The sequence below is a fragment of the Orbicella faveolata genome, unplaced genomic scaffold (assembly GCF_042242905.1).
Source record: "Orbicella faveolata isolate gen_17 unplaced genomic scaffold, um_ofav_v1 contig_35, whole genome shotgun sequence".
Classification (NCBI taxonomy): domain Eukaryota; kingdom Metazoa; phylum Cnidaria; class Anthozoa; order Scleractinia; family Merulinidae; genus Orbicella; species Orbicella faveolata.
This window is the reverse complement of record NW_028301564.1, coordinates 5,737,312-5,758,182: the sequence shown is the minus strand read 5'-3', so window position 1 is coordinate 5,758,182 and position 20,871 is coordinate 5,737,312. Positions and strand designations below refer to the sequence as shown.

The window sequence follows — 20,871 nt, the reverse complement described above, 5'->3', positions numbered from 1 at the left end:
CTTTGGCCCCATTTTAGCTCCTGCAAATAGATCATTTATTTTTTCATGAAGACACTCGTTGATACTTGTTGAGTATCCCACTGGAATTCCTGAGAGGCAACCTTCAGTTATATGCTGTCTCAAATGATTTATTTGCTCTTGGAAGGACTCTCGCAAAAAAGGATCCCCAGAAACGTGTATTGGAGATGTGTTGCCACTTCTCACTAAATCGGTCGAGGTTATGTAAAAGTGTGGATGAGTCCGGAGTAGGCTTCTCTCTCTTGTTTTTTCCGTTATCATCATCAGATCTGAAAACATTTGCCAAGTCATGTACACAATCTGAGTAAAAGTGATGCTGTTTAGACATCGTTTTCGTAATTCGTTGAACAGCATGAAAAAAGGTCCAAACGCACTTTTACATTGGGGCCAAAAGTCTCGTGTATTTTATTTCTCCATTTACAGCAGTTATCAATGATAAAGAATTCCACGGATTCATCTTTACTACATAGTCGTTCCCTGAGATTCTCAAGCATTTCTTGAACCATTTCAAAGTTCTCTTTCTTTGTAAGTTTCCATGTCACTACTTCATGTTTCTCTTTTGATACAACAAACAATGAATTGAACTGTTTGACCCACGAATGATCAGTGGTTCGTGTCAGTCCTATATTAACTGTAACCTAGGATAAATGAGAAATAAACTATTTTAGTGACGCAGCATGGGATAGAATTTTTTTGTGGCATTGGTCTTATTTTATAGAGAATATAAATGAAACTTAGAAAATAGGATCAAAGTAATAACTTTCATCAATCTTATTCAATGGTTTCACCTGTCAAATGTACAGATATTTTGCAAGTTGTAGTAATTCCTTCTGGCCCCATGGGGGCTGGGGGCGATGAAAAATTGGAGCAATTAATGCACTGTTTCCCTTCCTTGTATGAAAGGCCTTTTTGTCAGTGATTGCATTAAAAATCCCAATATTCACAATATCTGGTTTAACTCCCTTCCTGTTAAATAAGGGAGAGATTAAGCACCACGTAGCCACCCAGAACTTTTGTAATTAGATTAAAAAAAAGCCACGTGGTGGCCATTGCAGCTGGCTGTTGCCTTGCATTCTTTATCAATGGACCATTAGAAAAGTGATGGACGGGGGGGATGGGTAAAATACAGAACTGAAAAGAAATTCATACAACGGGAGGTGGCCGAAAATACTTGATGCAAAGAGTAATTACAGAAAAAAAATTCTGCAGAAGGAAAGTGCACCTTCAGGCTGAAATTTAAGCAGAACAAATAGTAAAATTGATAAATGTCAAAACATGTGGCAGTATTAGATGCATTTCCAGCCTTTTCAAAATACCCCAGGATCCCTCTAGGTTGCATGCTGCGTGTGGTGAAATGTTTATATGGACTTTCCAGACAAATGTATTGAAAACTTGCGCTGGCGTACTTTGAGAAATTAGAAATATCGAGCTAGGCTAGGAAAAATGATAGCTTTGGAGAGGAGTGAAGTGGAGGGGGTTGTTCATGGAATCATGGTGACCATTTAGGGGAGGGGGGGCATGGAAATATGGAAACTGCATGCTTTAGGGGGATCAGATATTTTTAAGCTGGGTTTATACCAAAATCGCCCTACGGGGAAAGAAGAAAAGATGGCGTCAGAGGGAAAATTTGTTAGCATAAATGAAAAGTCTTGCAGAAGACTATATATCCGAAACATAAGAAAAATACCTGCACAGCCAGTGGACAAAAAAAAAATCACGCAAGCTGAAAAATTCCCACTACCCCTCCCCCCCTCCCCCACCCCCATTTCTTCTCTAACAGGTCCTGCCTGGATCAAATGAGACATGTCCTTAAGCCTAAATGTATAGAGATGACTGACATTTGACGCGAAGGATATCTGTTTGCCCAGTTACCTTAAAAGTGTGGTCTGCCACCAGCGCTCTCACCGATGTCGAACGCATGGATTCCTCGTACAAATCTTTTTGATCTTGAAAGTCCTTGAGAAAAATGTCACAAAGTGAGTCGTCACTGGGGCAAAGCCCAATGACAAAGTCTCTGAATGTGTCAAAAGCCTCTTTGGTTGATTCTTCGGACGACTCTAACGCTGTTTGCCCCAATATCCTTTGCCTCAGTTCACAGTGTCTTCGAAATTGCCATTGTTTTTCCATGCAATCTTCAAGCTGGCTTTCCATATGTAATTTGACTGAAACAGATTGAATGGTAATGTGAAACCACACTTGTGTGTCAGCTTCAATGGGGGCTTGATATAATAATTTTTGCAAAGTTGTCACAAAAAGTCTCCATCACTACTGCGAATGCAATGCCTTGTGTTGCTAGACTTACAGTAATATTCTCGTGCAATGAGTAAGGCTGGCCCATTGTAGTCCAATATAACATGTGGGTTTAACGAATTACACGATCCACTAGTCCAACGGCCGGGTACAATTATATGACCATGCTGATCACAGAACAAAGGCTTTGTATGGAATATGTCGCAGTACTGTTGAAGGGGATCCCAAATGAACAAGTTCGGAAGCGTGTAGGATGACGGAGAAAAGCATTCACTAACCCCTCAGGTTAGTTAGTTCAGGTCAGGTCGGATTTTGGAAAATTCGCGTACTTCAGAGCCTTCCTCGTATCTTCGCAGAACATTTTTGATCTATTCCTTTGTATTTTTGTCAATATCTATAGCGGATGAAATTTCCACCAGCAACAAAAATATACCAATAACATAGGCGACGCGAGCCATCACAATTAAGCTTGAAAAGAAAAACTGAAAGGCGGTAAACAAGTGTTATGGGTTTATGGCATCACGAGGTCCCACCAGCACACCAGGATTTTTTCAATGGTCGGCAGCATGACCGCATTCACACCAGCGTTGATGAAGTGTGAAAACTTGTAAAATCTTTTCGACCGAAAACTCAGATTTTTTTGGGGGGGGGGGGGCGCGAGTAACCCCTCTTCAAATAAATACATAAATAAATAGGGTATGTAGACTTGTCAGATTTTTACAAAGTTTGGCTGAAATGATCATGAGATATTGGTGTGCTAAAGTGCGTCGGGCTTTTAAGAAATTCAAAATATTCCTGCTTTGACGCCTCTCCCCATGATAAAGCCCAACACTCCCATGAAGCGCTGATTGGTATAGTGCAGTTAGTTTGGTTGTATTGTTTGGCTGACCACAATGGCGATGGCACCAGAAACCCAGAGACCCAGAAACCCAGAGACCCAGAGACCCAGAAACCCAAAGACCCAGAGACCCAGAAACCCAGAGACCCAAAAAACCCATAAGACCCAGAGACCCAGAGACCCAGAAACCCAGAGACCCAGAGACCCAGAGACCCAGAAACCCAAAGACCCAGAGACCCAGAAACCCAGAGACCCAAAGACCCAGAGACCAAGAAACCCAAAGACCCAGAGACCCAGAGACCCCAAAACCTGGAAACCTAGACAGCCCCAAGAACCCAAAGGACCAAGGACCAAGAACCACAATGATCTCAGTACTTTCAATGGTTGCGTAATTTCAGTTGTTGATATACCAAGAAAGAGCCAAAAGAGGGACTACTTGTAGTCTACAGACCACTCGTAAAGTAAATGTATCATGCGTTCTCCCTTTCTCCGTTCGCAAAATAATAAAGAACGCAGGTTAAGAAATGCGTCGGACACATACGATTGTCTTGCACTTTATTACACTGCAGGTCTAACATAAACCTGAACTGCTAGTTTCCGTTTCTGTGGGCAAATTATCTCATTATCTTATCTCTCCAACCAGTTAACTCAAATAGTTTCTATTTCCATATTGCTTCAGCACTCAGTAAACAATTGAACACTCTAGTTAAACAGTTAACCACTCGGCTACATGTATTCCCGTCCAAACGAAAAGATCCAATACGGCCACAGCGATGTATCTCTTGCAACATAACAACAAAACTGAACTGATAATTCCATTGTAAATAACATAATTCTAAGATTCAATTGTTTCTAATATTCTGTCTTTCTTACCAAATGGCTTTGCGAACGGCGTTAAAGTAAAAAAGCCGCTTTTGTCAGTGATTGCAAGTTAATAGATAATTATTGAATGACTGTTTTTGTGATACCCAGAATAATCAAGTTAGAGGTAGTTTTCAGCCGAAGCCGAGGTTATAACCCTTACCAAGACCTTGATTACGTTCTGGATACCACAAAAAACCGAATCTAATAATTTGTTGAATGACAAAAAAAAGTGGGAAATCATGTTTGTGCTTCTTCACTGACGGCAAGCAACACATGGCGCGCGAACTTGACAGGATTTTCCTTAGAAATCATGCACCACGGCCATATATGACATGACTACCCGTGACCTTGACTGTCCTTGACATGATTATTGTATGATCTGCAGAGATGATGTCACAAGCCATGATTTCGAAAATTCACCATACGTTTTCGGCCAATCAGAAAAGAGATAGTGAGGTCAATGTAATAATAACAACAATTATCCATGTCAGGGTTTCTGGTTCCAAATAAGGAGATAGCAAACGCCTGGGGATACTCCCTTATATGGGCTAGAAAGGTGTGTGCAGTCCCAAAGGGTATGTTTTTTCAGCTGTTGCGGTCATAAATAGGGTATCAATTTTAGCCATTTTGGTCATATATAGGCTATGGTCTTTGCACTCTAGTCTTGAACTTGATATGTTTTCTGAAAGATGATACTTTTTCAAGTCATAAATAGGGTATAGGAAAAATCAAAAATTTTGGTCTCACATATAGTGTGAGATTTTTGGAAACCGGGCAGCACACACCCATCCCAATTTTTTCTGAGAGTACCCCTCAGGAACAAATGATTGGGCAGACTCATGAGCCTATTGCAGGCGTTTGAGTAAACGATGATTTAAAAGAGTATTTCATTATTAGTTAAGCAACACAGGGGCAATTTTTTGCTTCTGCTCTAGACATCTTAGTTTTTGAGAGACTTGAGACAATGTTTTTGTTCTGATTAAATAACCGCTTGTTTTACCTTTCTCGGCTGCACAGTCGTATAGTAATTGAATGTTTTCAACTGATAGAGGTACCACAGTAGCACCTATTACGGATATCGTGCAGTACAGAAGGCAAGTGTCATAAGTGGTCCATGGTCCGGACAGAGGTTCCTTGTTCATTGATTTCAAGTATTCGACACTTCTTCTCTTTTTATATGGCGATGGGCTGGTACGCTTTCATTTAAGCGTCCCTTTGGAGTCTGGAGTTGTCTTGTTGGTGGAGTCGTTTCCATTTCCGCAGTATGTGCATCTGCATAAATAAGAACATTCCTGTCTTGCACGCAAACAGGGACATTTGGACTTCCTTTCTCCGTCTTTGCAAGCAACGATCAACTTGTTTCTTTTAACTTTGTTGATACCACAGGTGCAAGAAACATCGTTCCTTTGTCCAGGGAGTACATCTTTGTCTTCACCTTTACCGTTGTTGCAACTTTTGCATCTACAGTTATGTGTACAAAATTCGCCTTTTTCCACACACGGGCAACGACTTTGGCTGTGTAGGCACGACGCTTGTTTTTTTCTCCCCAAATTCTTACCGCTCGAGCAGCCCTTATTCATCACTTGTTGTTCGGAAAATTCTGTGAAAGCAAACTTTGGTGATAAATAAAAGCACCTACACATCTAATGTCAGGGTATGCGCAGTATGTAGCTGGGTACGGCAACTACGATTTACTGATATACTCTGCGATCTGTGATGCTAAATAATTAGAGTACTTTACAAACTTGGCATATACAGTGTACATATGTATTAAGGGGGCCACAAAATTGAGCGATAAAGCATGAGCAAAGCAAGGGGTCGGGACAAGCTATACTGGGAAATTTTGAAGTTTAAACTAGCTTCCAATCATTATTCAAAACCGATTTATTTCTGTCTATCCACTAAGGTTGGTTGTAATGCTATCTTCCCATGGATCTCGAGTCCTTTGCCTGTATTTGAAGCAGGAATCAACATGGTACCATCATAATGGCCAGGACCGCAAGCAGTATAGCTATGTATATTGTTGTGCCAATGATAGTTTCTTCTGGAATGAATGGGAGATAAGAGCAGCCATTGATGCTCGTTATGACAAAAATGGGGACCTTCAAAATGTCTGAGCATACTTTGATCACCAAATCTCCTATTTCATCACAAAACGATCCTTGGTCTTGAAATCGTTTGGTTTTGTCATTGATGGTATCCAGTGGAATACCTGAGAACATTAGGTAATGTTCATTACTTTGAACAGTGTCAACAAAACACTGACAAAGCTGAAACACGTCTTCATCTAGGCCTTTCCCAAGTCCAAGACCCACTAGATGTTCCATTAGTGTCGCATTTTGATCATTCCACTCTTTGGTTTTTCGTAATCGCACAATGACTGATCTAAATGCACAATCACCATCTCCGACGGCAGGATCTAGATGTCGTTTGAAAGAAGCGAGATTTCTGCGAAGACAATTTAGGTGGCTTTGTTCCATATTATCTGTTCCGTCTTCCGCAATTAACACTTGCTTAACACTTGCTTAAGTTGCAGTATTGGAAGATCATAAGCGTTGAAACATTTGTCTTTACAGTCTGTGTTTATGTTATTTAATACAAGATGAGTTTTTCTGTGTTTTTCAAAAGTAGTTCGCTCATCATATTGCACATGTCTTGCATGTTTTCTACAACTACAATGGTGTTCTGGATTGTAGGCACTTCGGGTTTGAATGTCGTAGTCCTTACTTTTCCCAGGTGGACATTATCGTTTTCATGAGAAGCCAGCAGTGGAATAAACGGTATTATTCTGGAGTTCCCAATATGTTTTTTCCATCTATTTTGCAATTGATACCGTAAAACAGGAGAGTCAGGATAGCAAACGCCAGTTCTGGTCCGATGGTAGTTGGTCCACATAGCAGTGTTTTGTTGAGTGTATGATGATAGGCTTTCATTAGGCTCAGTGCCTTCCCCAGGTTGAAGTCCAGATAAGCAACCTTTTTTAATATGAATACGCAAACGTTCGATCTCGGAGACGGTTCCTTTCAACTCATCAAGTTTCAAAAAATTATTCCATCGTTTTAGAAAATTATGGAGATTGAAGAAATGAGGCAGATTTGAAGAAACGTTTCTTCAAATCTGCCTCATAGTACGGTTGTTCAGTTTGGAGGTTAGCGAGAAATATGCGTATCAAGTTGTCATTAGATGGAAATGAATATAGCATGTCGCTGTAGAATCTGTCATAGAGATCTGTGTCAGGCTTGCTAGGGCTAGACCTCAAGAAAAGCGAGAAACACCCCAAACACCCAAATGAGACTTGATTATTGTTTTGCTGTAATGTAAGATTGGTCGTCGACTTTATTTCATATCCTAACAAGTTGTGTTAATGGTATTTTATAGTTGTCAATATTTTATACAATCGTGTTTCGTTTCTACTTTTTTTTTAACGTTGCATTATAATATGATAAAAAATGGATGAAAAGTTAAGATTAAAATATTTTTTTCAGACAGAAAACGTTCTTTTTTACAATTGTACTGCTACATTATTATTGAATGAGGAAAAAGCAAAAAAGACTCAGCAGTTTGTTGACAGAAAACCCGAAAAGAGAAGTGTCATGAAACTTATTAACCCACATGGTGTTTTTGTTTATGTTTTGTTTGTACAGAGCTCAAATGACAATTATGATTGACAGTTGATCACGAGACTTTTAATATAATATCGCATGTGCTTTTATGATTTAGTTAGTTGTTAATACAAGTCATCGAATAAACAAGTGTCAATAGGCAAATGGACTGCGAGAATTCCTATTTGATGAGAAGCATAAAGGTGAAAAGTCCCAGCGACCCAGAAACCCTGTGATCAAAAAACCCAGAGACTCAGAGACCCAGAGACCCAGGGACCCAGGGACCTAGAGACCCAGAGACCCAGAGACCCAGAGACCCAGAGACCCCAAAACCCACAGGCCCCGAGACCCCGGAGACCCTGAAGACCCCATAGACCCCAAAGACCCAAAGACCCCAAAGACCCAAAGACCTGAAGACCCTGAAGACCCGGAAGACCCCGAAGACTCTGGTGATCCTAGCAACCCTGAAGACTGTTTGCCCGATGACGTCACGGGGCGTTTTACACCGCACATAAGCCTCAGAAATGGCCATGATGTGGCGGTTTTAAATCCCGGCATTGGACCAGAGAGTGATGGCAGTGGCTCTTACACAATGGTTTGTGTAGATTTTGGATAAACGTGCTTCTTCGCTGATGTTCTTGATCATTTTAGCGAGGTTGTTTATTCCAAGCGGTGGTGCTTCATACCAAAGGGCATCTAGAGTCATGTTATTTTTCTTCGGATGCTGGAGAAATGCAGTACACTTTGGATTTACCTTCTAAAGATACAATTTGAGGGCCTTATAGCTGTCACCTTGGTCTTCAGTCTCATACATTCTGGCTTCTTTTTCTGTGCTTTCAACGTCCTTAAGTCCTCCGGGATGATTCTTTGATAATTCATCGTGACTCATGGTTGCGTAATTTTTTCCAGCCGCATCGGTTTCAAACTGGAAGCTGTTCGTTGAAGCTTCTTTGCCCTTCGAGGCCCCTTCTGCAGAAAAACAGGACGACATGAAAGCAAACGTTTCTCAGCAAGGAAAGCGGTGACGACAAGGACAACACTTCGCTTGATTTCAGCTTCTGGAGGTCTTCTTCCTCGATAGCAGGTTTGTGCAAGACATTTTCTTTGCCACTTCATTTTAGATTTTTTATTTGTGCATTTAGCATGAGGTTTGATCTTGCAAATCTTGGGTCAGTGGAAATTTGTAGGCCTCTGCTAAATGGCGGGGCATCGAGGTATCTTTCTATCGAATGATGAAATCCCAGCAAGGTAGATCTACTGTAATCTTCGCCCTTTTTCGTTCTCGCTTCTGCATAAAATCTGCGTAGGTTTTGATCAAGCTGATCTATTTTCATCGCTTCAAGCGGGGTTTGAATTTGTTTTTTTCCACGCCAAGCTGAAAGTAACATAAAAAGAAACGGACTATCAAAATTTGGTTTGTAATGGAACTTAACTTTTCAATTTATTTTCATCTGTTATCAAAGTAAGCGCTTCTTAAAATTGTGAAAACAGCACTGAAATTAAAAATGTAATTTCGTCGACATTGTTTATGCATTAGCATTCAATTGGGTTTACACATAACTTAACAGAAACAATTTCTAAATATTTAATGAGTCTTAAATCTTTATTTCGTTTTATCTTTATCGTAAAGCCTATTGATGAGTTCTTACTAAGCTTTAAATACTTTTTGTTTACCTTTAAATGTTGACACAGACCAGTTTGTGACTTCTTTCGTCTTTTTTGAGTGTCGCTCACTTACGAGCTCTTCAAGTTTGCTTTCGTTTAAACTTGCAAATCTCGCTGCAGGTGGCTCCGGAAAAATTCTCCCAAATAGGTCAAAGGATGGACTTTCTGTTTCATCTTCACACAACTGTGGAGACAGTTTTGCATTTCTGGCAGGATGTCGGCCATTACTTTGGAAACAATGTCTGTCAAAAGATTTGCTTTGTAAACATTAGCACACACGTCAGCAGCGTACACCCATGGGCAAATAATAGATGCTGAATTAACCAATCAAAGCGCACACTTTGCTTTAGTTATGTTATAATTTCTCTTGTAGAATAGCCCGACTCTTTTCCATGGGCTCCTAACATTGTAGAAGAAGCCTGAGGCGAACGCATCGCCCTCTCATCTGGAGTTTCCGCGTGTTCATGTGCCGTGGTTCAGCCATCGTCGCTCGTAAGATCCCACATCGATGTCGTAAACAATCAATTTCCAAGTTGCAGTTTCGACAAAGAAACCCTTCGCCACCAATAATAGGAGAACTCGAAACCACGATTGAGTGCCAAATAATGCTGGTACCAAAAACCAACCACAGAAACGCAATGATGGTCGAAGAACGACGATTTGAAGCCAAACAAATTCCAAACAGCTTGTGTAATTCAGCAAATCAAAGTAACTGTAAGGGCCAATTTCCAATTCCGTTGGTTTCAACAGGCAAGATTCACTCTAGTTCACTGACTTTAATTCGACTAACACTCCAATAAGACGCTCCTGTTTGCTTGTACATAATTCCATCAATCATCCGCGTCTTTATCTGTCTTATCTGTCGTTACTTCGAGTGAATTGCATACACAACTACAACGTTTGCCGACGTTCGCCATTACATACACTCGAAAAGATCACGTGACTTAAACGCGGGAACTAAATGGCGGGAAAAATACATGAACAATACAGGGAACCCAGCAACAGCTTGTTCAATGGGTTGTGATGATACATTAGGCTGTACTGGTACAGTGGGCAGTGTTGGTCCCATATGAGGAGTGGGTGCAGTTGAAGACAATGGTTCAATGCATGACATTGGTAACTGATATTCATTCTGACGAATTTAGTAAAAAAACAAAATTAATGTTAATTTAACAATTAGCTCTCAGTTTTGCATAGGGTATTTATTTACTGGAAATTAAGTACAGGAGGCAAGCAATATTAAGTATGCCTCCACTGTAGTCTATTGCAAGTCATATGTGTTTTCTCGGTAGATGCTCGATCTAAATCTTGAAATTAAAATGTTTGCCATTGGGCGGTTTGAATTTATTTCAAGGAAAAATTATCGTTTCTTTGAATGCGGATGGCATGCATGGCATGATTGAATGTGGGAAAAATTGAAAAGATCTAGTTTGGGGGACTTTAATACATTTCTAGTGGCAACAACAATGTATGAGGAAATATATCGAGTCAAGTAAAACATGTCGTTCGAGGCAAACACAACGACTATTAAAAGGGTCAACTGAACAACAGACATTGGAGCTTAATTGATCGATTCCAAATTTGCCGGCATCAACGCAGATAACCTTTGAGAATTTGTCTGACTGAGATTTTTTCTGTGCGTTTGCGATTATGTTTTCGTGCAATTCGGTGTTAAATCAATTTCATTGGGCGTATTTTGTGGACTGAAACTGGGCTGAAATGGATAATGTCGGGCTGAAATATTCCTCTGAGCCAATCAGAAGTAAGAAAATAACGTAGCGATCCAGTGGGAACAGGAAACCATTAAACTGTTTGCGCTGTTGTCTTGTTCAAACTGCGCATCTCTGCAAATGCTAAGCTATATGACTTTTTAGTTTTCGTGAGGAGAAAACGGCTGCCGAAGAAGCACATTCTCAGTCTTCTCAGCTAGATGTATGAGACAAAAACAAGCTCCAAGTAGAATCCAAGCCCCAAAACCCGAAAAAACAAACTTTGTGGGACATGAAAGAGTTCAGTGGTTGGTGCAACCAGCGACGAATCGATTGCAAACTGCATTCAGTAAGCCCGACAGAATTTAGCAGCATTTTATCATCATTCTAAAGGATAGCTCTAGCATGCTTGTTCTGGGATTCTTTTAGTCATCCATTTACGTCCAATGAAGTGGAAATAATACCCGACCCCATAGTTCCATGGACCGTTGTAAAGTGAATGTAAGCTAAGTTTGTCTTTATTATTAGTTGAACTTAATAATAAATCTACCGAAAGCCGGCTTTGTTCATGCAATTATTCCAAACTATCACTTACATGTAATTTATTGTACAATTAATGTCAACATTTCAAAATGACCACTTCTTTGTTATTTACGTAATAATATTCTGTATTTTTTTTTCTTTGCAAACGCCAGTCACAAGAAAAATTGTTTTGAGAAATTTTGTAGTTTACTGCCAAGTTTTGTGTAAACAAATAAACGCAGTGCGGCTGTGCTTATTCCTCACACCTGCCAATACAACTCTATTGTTATCTCTGTTCTCACTCGACTTTACTTCTGGCCAAAATGTCGCTGAGTGTCATACTGTACCGAAATGTTAGGGTACACTAAACTCACACGGCTTATACACGACAAATCCAGGTTTATTTCTTCACTCGCCTATTGCTTTTACACCTCGTTCACGTAGTTCAAAAACCTCATGCTCGCTATGTTTTTCCAAAAGCTCCGATTACATGATTCTCCGATTACAACTGTCAATCTTATGCTTTCGCAATGTCATGTCCGATTAAACATAGTCACGCAATTTCCGGTCAATACTCTAACAGTTAGTCCATCTTCAGTAGCTCCGTAAGACTTTTGTACCAAATTTTTACAGTTCATTCTGTCAAGGAAACACACTTACATGAGCTTTACGTTTCGCGACTAGAAGCAAATCGATCGACCACAATTTGCACTTTTTCTTCATCCAAGGTGATATTTTCAACACAAAATTTTTAATCTTACTTTAAGTTGGCCCCAAGATATAACGAGTACGAGAATATAAACAAAAACTAACCGTGAAAACAAAAACATTGGCTCTTAATTTAGACTTTTCCAAAGAAGTTGATAGCGTATAAACATTAGCTATGGTAACTCACCTGTTCGGGAAAGTCCAGTTGAGCTCTCACTGATCCTCTTGTGTTATCATACGAGAGCATACGTTGCACTCTGATTGCTTGCAGCTCACTTGGTTAGCAACTTTTTCATTTTTCTTCCACTGTGATCTTAACTCCTGTACTTTGCTCACTATGTTATCCAATTTTTCCTTACAACACAAACAAATGTGCCGCGAACCATTAGGCATGATAAATAGTCCGCAGTAGTTTTCTAAGTTTTTTCAGGTGTCTGTTTTTTCTCCACTTTTCGTGACAATAACGGAGAGTTTCGAAGTAACTCTTTTGGAAGAGCAAATCCTACAGTAATTTTCATATACTGTTTTCGTTGGAGTTCCCATAATTGTTTCCTTTCAGTGTTGCATTTTCCGGAAAGAACGCATGGACACTTTGACTTCCGTTTTCCGTCTCTGCACGACATCTCACTTGGGTCGTCCGTTTTGGGTTGGAGTATCCTGCCACATCTACACCCTCTACCAACAATTGATCCTTTGCCTCTAGTTTGCTGACCACCGTTGTGGTTGTATTCATTTTTACAATTATGGCATTGACATCTGCGAGTACAAGGTCGGTTGTGTTTGAAGCAAGGACACCTGGAGGCCAAGCACGAAATTTTGTTGACTTCTTTGTTATTCTTTCCACATGCACATGTCGCGCCATTCATGACTCCTTGACTTAAATCATCATTGACTGAAATTTCTAAAAATAAAAAACCCTGTTATTTCAGAAAACAATAGTACGGCCAAGTCCAGAGTAACTAGCTACATTTAGTCTCGGGGGCATAGTGAGAAATCGGATTGAAGACGTTCTTAATATGTTCTTAAACTTTGTTTCAGAAATACTACTCATAACATGTTACTAGAGGTTTAGTTAGCATATTTTTTATTAATAAATAAGTAAGTAAGTAAGTAAACAAATCAGTAAATCGATAAATAAAATGAAAATCTGTCAGGTAGTAAACTATTTAACATTAATATATTATCTTATCCTATATCTTCATATATAGGAACATGTTTCATTTATCAGGCTGAACTGGTTCAGTCTTATATATATGGTACTATATGGGCCAAATTTCATCCTGATGTTCTTAATCCATTTGTTCTTTTATGCAAGTGTTTACTGTATGTCAAACATAACAATACGTTTTCCTTTGGAATGCCAATGTGACTCAGGCCATTGTCAAGCCACGTCTAGTGAAAAAACAGGAATGTTTTTATCTACCTTTCGTAGCATCGTAGTGCCCAGGCGTGGAGTGATCATATGCAATATACATGGGTGTGTCAGTTGTGAAGATGTCAGGTAGAAATGGGATGGTTGGCGCACTTGGAAGAGCTGTAACAATGATTGGGATCCGCAAGAGTTTGGCAGTGGCACTTGCACAAAGGTCACCCACTTCACTGGCAAAAAACCACTTTCCTTGAATTTTGCAACCGTTTCTAAGTTGTTTGAACCAGCTGTCATCCAGTTTTCATAATCAGTAATATTTTCAGTTACCTTGTTAACAAAAAGGTGTCTAAGTTTTGCAGTGGTTTCTTCCTCGCACTTTCCAATCCCAAGTGATCTAAAATGTTCCTCTGTTTGTCTGTTGTCCCCTTTTAAATAAGCGGATATTTGTCTGGCCACTGATTTAAAAAAGCAGTTACCATCCCTTACGACTTTATCCAATTCCAGGTTAAAACCAGATAGATTTCTATACAAATTTTCTGCATGTTGAGAGGTCAAATCCATACCCATTGTGTGGACCACAACAAGGCAATCATATCTACTGTATTTGTTTTACATTGTGTAGTAAAGGAGGTCTGTGCGGGTCCGCAAATGATCCCAGACCGCAAATGATCCCCAAATTGGACCGCAAATGATTCCGATAGGGACCGCAAATGATCCCGACTAAAAAATAATGAATGGCATGGATGGTGGGATGGTGTGGATAGGGAATTGGCGTACGTGAATACCGATGTTTTTATTAAAGCCATCTTATAATTATAATGGCTTACAACTTCTTTTTTTTCATACTTTCGACTAAATTTTGTTGCTAATTACAAGGTTATGAATATCACCACTCAATCATCAAAACACGACTTTGCTTGCATTTCTTTGCAATTCTCAGTAAAATTATGATCAGTGCAACATACGCTACATATCCTCCTTTATTAAACATTGTCATTTCGGTGTTATAGCTAAATCACATTTTATCAGCCATTAACACCACTCGTCTAAAGTTTTAAACTAAAATCTAACCATGAAGCAACTATTAAGGAAGACACTGTCACCTGAGTAGACCCACAAGCCTACGACGCTTCATCACTCTGTAAAACACCTAGTGTGTAGCACTGGAAATTTGAACAAATTTATTTTGTAATTTCTCCTTGGTCGTATTTTGGCTTTAATTCCTCGGAAATGGCTACTTAAGTATTCTAAGAAGCCAAAATTCCAAGCTATAGTTATGAAGTTCAGCTGCATGACCAGGCAAGGCCAAGGCTTGTCCTTCGTCTTGACAAGTTAGCTGTTTGATAGATGTTTGATACTATCGCCACTGGGATTTCGAGAATGTGTACAAGTATGTGTTTTTCTAAGACTTCTAATTCAATAAATCGTCTTCACGTAACGTGTTTTTATCCTCATCAGGCATAAGAGGCGGTATATTTATATCTGTTTACAATTAGCGTGCTTCGTTTGGAAACGAGAGCATTTTAAATTTCAGGGTTATGGAGGTTGCGTGACACAAGGCTTGTTGAAAAATATATACTTATCTCATGATTTGGAGCCTTTTTGGAAGTTAGAGCATTAGGAAAGGTGCTAATTTAAATGCTTGTTTGTTTAGTACTGATAATCAGTCGCCTAGAAAGCCAAAGTAAGTTCCAGATGTTTACACTGTACTCCGGCCGCCATATTGGTGTACCACGGATGTAGACCAACATGGCGTATTCTTACTGGGCTCTGTAAATTTCTGGGAAGCATTTACGACGAATTTCTGAAGTTTGGTGAAACGCACAGGCCTAAGACTTGGAGAAGTGTCTTATTTAGTTATCTTCTATAGCGTACATCACAATTTCTTAGCTTTATCCATTGGTTGGTTTTCAATTTATTATTATTATTATTATTTTTTATCTGTCACAGTGAAAACGATCTGTACCGTTTGAAGAGCAAAACAGCAACTGTGGGATATTTTTTGTAAAATGATAAAACATGATTTTTAGTTCATAACTTTTGTGCATGTTCTCACCTTCCTCGGATATAAATCCATGCCATTCCTTATTTTTTGATTGGGATCATTTGCGGTCCAATGTGGGGATCATTTCCGGTCCGGGATCATTTGCGGTCCAATTTGGGGATCATTTGCGGTCCGGGATCATTTGCGGTCCTGGGATCATTTGCGGACCCGTACAGGTCAAAAAGTCTTGAAGGTGAAGGACTCGTATCATGTGTGCCAAAAGGTGATCAGTCTCTAGTTCGTCAACATTTTTTGCCGATTCTGAAGATGAGCAAGGCAATGAAATATCGCTTACTGATAACACAGGGTTTGACGTTTGCTTCATGTGTTGCTTTGAAGGAGACACATTGTCCTGATTGCAAGTACACACGCTCTCAACTGGAGGGACAGGTGTCACTCTTTTGCTCTGCAAATGACTTCCCTTTCTTTTACAGTTCCATGCATATAACACATATGTCATCACTGCTATTGCCAGTTCTGGACCGATTTTTGAAACACCACACAACAGAGATCTGTTTAAGTGACGGTGAAGTCTCTCGTTCTTCTCAGTTCCACATCCTACAGGAATGTCCGAGAGACACTCCTTACGTATATGTTTACGTAAGTGCTCTATCTCACGGGGAGAGTCCTGATTTAAGTTTTTCGTCCACACGAATAGTAATCTTTCAAGGTTAGCCTCTATTTCTATGGGACAAGCCGTGGACATTTTTCTTTCGTCGCCAAGGTCTCCGTCTTGGCGAAAAATCAGAGAAAGTTCATTTGAAAATTTTGTACAGAAACTGCTACCTTTAGGAATTGTTTGTACAATTCTCATGCACGTATGAAACAGATCCAAACGAATTTTGGCCCCTGGAAAGATTTGTTCGTACAAGTTTTTTACGTGACAGCAATCATCTACTAACACCATTTCCAAAGTAACACCTGTTTTGTCAAGCCTGCATTTCAGGTCTTTTAACAAGTCATAAATTTCTGAGAACGACGTGGATTTTGTAAATCTCCAGGCCATAACTTCGCCATTCTCATTTAGAGCGAGAAACACGTTTTCAAATTGCCTTACGAACTTGCCATCGTCTTCGCGAGTGACACCAACGTGTTTACTTGTTTTAAATGTGTGATCACAAGATAGCACCTTTCCAACTTGTTTACAAATGTTGTTTTCATGTAGCACCTTGGTCAGTTGAAACTGTGACAGAAATCATTTTATCAGCTTGTCATTACCTGGATACAAGCAAAATATGCTACTTTCAAAACCTTTTACCAAGTCATTATTGTCTGGATTGTTTCGTAGAAATTCTCTGAAGTTCGTTGATGCTATGCCTTCCGACACCTCCATAAAATTTTGGCCTTGGTAAATACCGGTGATAATGTAGTCATACAAGCGTATGGTAAAAGCACATCGCTGCTGCATTATGACTGGGAACATATTTGCAACATTGGATGGCAAAAGTCGCAAAACCTCATTGGATGCGGATAGATACCGATGACCATTTTTCTCATGTCCTGGTAATCGGTCGCTGCACTCATAGAAGGCTTGTACCAGCACAAGATTTCCATGTAAATCATAGACGAGCCGTGGATTTCTGGGATCTGCTCGAGCACCATTAAGCACATCTGTCCATCTTCCCACTCGTAAAGGGCAGTTGTGTACTGGGCAATTGATTGTTAAACCATTGTGCCTGATAGGACACCATATCAAAATCTTTGGAATAAGTTTGGTATCCTTATACTGAATTTCAATTGTGCGATTCGACCGTCCATCCTCCGGTGCGGTCTCAAATTCCTGCAAAACTTGCCTCAATGATAATTCTTCCTCGTTGCCAAGACAAATGCAATAGATGCATTGGAAACAAAGCGTGAAGAAAACCAAAAGAAAAACTGCTATGTTGCGAGCATCCATTTTACCACGTGGGTTTTCCTCTGTTTAATATCTGGCGCATGTTATCACATGTAGTCAGGCTGTCAACATGACATTGGGGTGTAAAGATTGTACATAAAAGTTCAAAATAGGGTAAGGAAATTTAATAAAAAAGATGTTCTCTATTGTGTTTTACTTGTGTCTCCGTAGCCTTTGGGACTTTCCAATGCAATCCCAGCGAGTTTTTGGTCAAAGGAATATATTTCTCTTGTGATTTCAAGGATTTCTGCTCGCTCATTTGCTCATGTCACTCGACAGTTCGCTCGGAAGCGTTTCTTATTTCTTTAAAATCTGTTTCATCTCGTATTAACCAGGCTTATCGAGAACGCACTGGGAGAATGTATCGATCCCTGTTTTTGGTAAGTTTTATTGGTTTTTGTGGGCGATATTTCGACTAGTCAACTCAGTAGTCTTCTACCTGGGCGGAGCTGAGTGAGATAGGACAAGTGGATTCGTCTAATCAAGTCGTATTTCTCGTCTATACAACTATCAGCGGCGACTGAAAACTAAATCCGAAATTGCACGTATCCGATCACCATTTGTAAGAAACCCCCTCAATCCCCCTCTCTCAGCAGGGCCTCAAATTTTCAATGGCTACAATGAATCGTCCATTATACTTTGAATGGTCCTGTTGTTTCAATATTTTCCTTACCTTTTCATTGGTGCTGTCAAACACTTTTGGCACGAGTTACAACAAGAAGGAGATCATCTTTTCAGTTGTTACTGTTGGGCAGAAGCTGCTTTAAAATGTCTGAGAAAGAAGAAGTCTCGCGTCCGGATGAAGACATCCAAGAAACTCAGCCAAGTGGATCTAGTTCCGATAGTTCTGACCAGGAATCTAGGAAACAGATCGAGGACAAAAAAATTAAGGAGGTCAATGGGGAGATAGGCTACTATATCAAGAAAGGGACGCAGTTCATTCCTATGACCAACTTTTCTGTGACATGCATTGGGTATGTCACAGAAAATTCTCGTAATAATTGCTCCTTAGGATTCTTGTTCAACGTTGTTCCAAAGACAACCATTTTACAAGATGACGACAACGATCAACTGCCGAAAAGGTAAATGAAGACAAGATTACAGAAACATATAATTTAAGAATCTTTTTAAACGGGCGGCACGCGCCGATTAGCAATGGCAATACATGAATATTATTACAGATAGGTTTGTGAGACGCAATGATTCTTAAGCTATTTTGTTGGGTGTCCCTATGCATCCTTGAGAAATAGACATTTGGTTACTGATAATGTAGTCTCTCACGTGTACAAAAATTTCTGCGCCACGTGCTTACAAAGACGCTTATGGATTGCGAACAAACGTGTTGGTCGACTGTTTTGTCTTTTACACCAAAGCTCAAACAAGTTCAGTTTAAGTCTGTTTGGTTAAACACGGTTTAAAATTGTGTTCTTCAAAGAACTTATGAGTTATGAGTCAGAGTTAAAATTTCAAGTTTGAGTTAAAATATCGTGTTTGAGCTTGCTTGCGGTTAAGTCCACTCAGGTTTGCTTCTATTCTTTTTAACTTGACATTTTAACTCAAACTCAAAATTCTAACTTGAAAATGAAATTCTAACTCTAACTCGAACTTGAAATTCCAACTCAAACTCAAAATTTCTAACTCAAACTCATAAATTTGATAGACTCATCTTAGCGCTGCTGCATGTATTCTTTTCTCCTCTTGTAAGTAATTGCATTCAACAAAAGTAATGAACTTACCATGTATGTATGGAGTTACATCCTCATCAAAGTGAACAACTCTGAAAATTTTCGCCCAGTTTCTGGCCTGTTCTTGAAACACCCCTGGAGGTTTGTATGCCTCATCACTAGGTTCAGCTTCTAGTGCTGCATACAGATCACCAAATCCCTAAGATTGAAGTAAATATTTTAGTTATTTAATTTGTTCTTTTAAATGCATATTTTCTACAAATTTGTGTGACTTCCTCAGTGTCATTGTATTAAGTCTAGCGAAAGGATTGAATCGTATAGCTGCTGCTGAAAAAAGAAGTTAAGTTTTCACTTAAAAATGAAGTAACATGAAAATGGTGTAAGGAAATATGTTACCTTCCACAGTTTCTTGACATTCTTGCAATTCAGCACTCTCTGCTATCCATCAAAGATTGGCTTCAGGTCTAGGTGTTCTAGAATGTTGTGAAGATCGTTCCCTATAACAAAATAAATTTTAGGGCTGTGTTAGCTTTTGCAGCATATCATTGCTTAACAAATAATATTATTGTTTGTTCGCTTCTGAAGGTAATTTCATTCTCATATTTGCTAATAATTATAAATCAAGCTAATTTGCATTTATAACTAGAACAATTTTCATAGCATGAAAAGTTGTGCTGTTTAATGCATCTTGTCATTAAATGATTTGCAAAGACTTCAACCATTTGGCTTATATAAATATATGCAATACTACTTTTCAATTACCATCCAGTCTTGTCCACTTGGTTGTAGGTGGCCCATCTTCATTTTGCACTTCATAAAACTTGAAAGGGACCCCAATCTTTTCAAGCTCAACTTCCAGTACCTCTTTCCTTTTGCTGCTTAGAACCAGTTCAATAAACTGTGATGAAATTAACAGAGACTATTTGTTAGACTTATATGGTAACCAGTTCTATTGCTTAGAATGTATTCCCTTGCTTCATTATTGCTTTTTGCAACACACAGTTCTTAAAGTCACTCTGGCTATTTATCCAGTTGTATAAATGATTCAAATGAGTTCCGTTGAAATGCTATGGGAACCTGAAAAAAGTGATTGGGGCTTTCCATAACAGACTAGCACCCTGTTCAGGAAATTCCAATATACCATGAAACTGGGATTATCTCTCAGCCTGGTAGCTTTGAGCCCAAACTGTATGCATCCAAGAATGAAAAGTCAATACCTGGTTGGAGAGTAGCCCAATTATCCTTAGGAAGAGGTGAAGAGTATCTATGACAATATGGTTGAATGGGATTGAAAGCAATGGTGGTTGAACACATCCCTTTTGCTCATCTGCTGTTTTTTTCTTGTACAGGGTTTTGCACTCAGCAAGGTTCCTTTGAATGGGCCAGTGTTGTACTATAAATAAGGTGAACATCACATCAACAACAGCCATGTTTATATTTTCAATATTCACTGAAGGCAAGGGAGGCTTGGTGGCCTGACGTTTAGTCATCTGAACTCAAGATGGTAAGTTTCAGATCCACGTGCCCGTCGGGGTCAGTAATTTAAGTAACCTGCGATGGACTAATATCCCATTGATGGCAGAGTAGCACCTCTCCTAGCCACTTGATGCTATTGAAAACCAGGAGCTAGGAGCCAGTTTGGCCTAATTACTTTTAGCTATTCAGTACAGCCCCCTAATCTAAATATCATAAACTTCAAGTGA

General features: G+C 39.5%; 2 protein-coding genes and 2 pseudogenes across 2 annotated transcripts; all 4 read right to left on the bottom strand.

Annotated features, from left to right (window-relative positions):
- Window positions 1-5,937: 5,937 nt before the first annotated feature.
- Window positions 5,938-6,450, bottom strand: LOC110066621 (uncharacterized). The gene has a single exon (XM_089272560.1). It carries the CDS (start codon window positions 6,448-6,450, stop codon window positions 5,938-5,940), a length of 513 nt encoding a protein of 170 aa, XP_089128686.1.
- Window positions 6,451-7,999: 1,549 nt separating this feature from the next.
- Window positions 8,000-9,060, bottom strand: LOC110050503 (uncharacterized; annotated as a pseudogene).
- Window positions 9,061-13,476: 4,416 nt separating this feature from the next.
- Window positions 13,477-17,486, bottom strand: LOC149102757 (uncharacterized; annotated as a pseudogene).
- Window positions 17,487-19,922: 2,436 nt separating this feature from the next.
- On the bottom strand, window positions 19,923-20,828 carry LOC110066607 (uncharacterized). Its single transcript, XM_089272953.1, has 2 exons — window positions 20,386-20,828; window positions 19,923-20,066 (listed from the first exon to the last, which is right to left on the bottom strand). The coding sequence occupies exons 1-2, from the start codon at window positions 20,656-20,658 to the stop codon at window positions 19,923-19,925; spliced, it is 417 nt and encodes a 138-aa protein (XP_089129079.1). The 5' UTR covers window positions 20,659-20,828.
- Window positions 20,829-20,871: the final 43 nt, after the last annotated feature.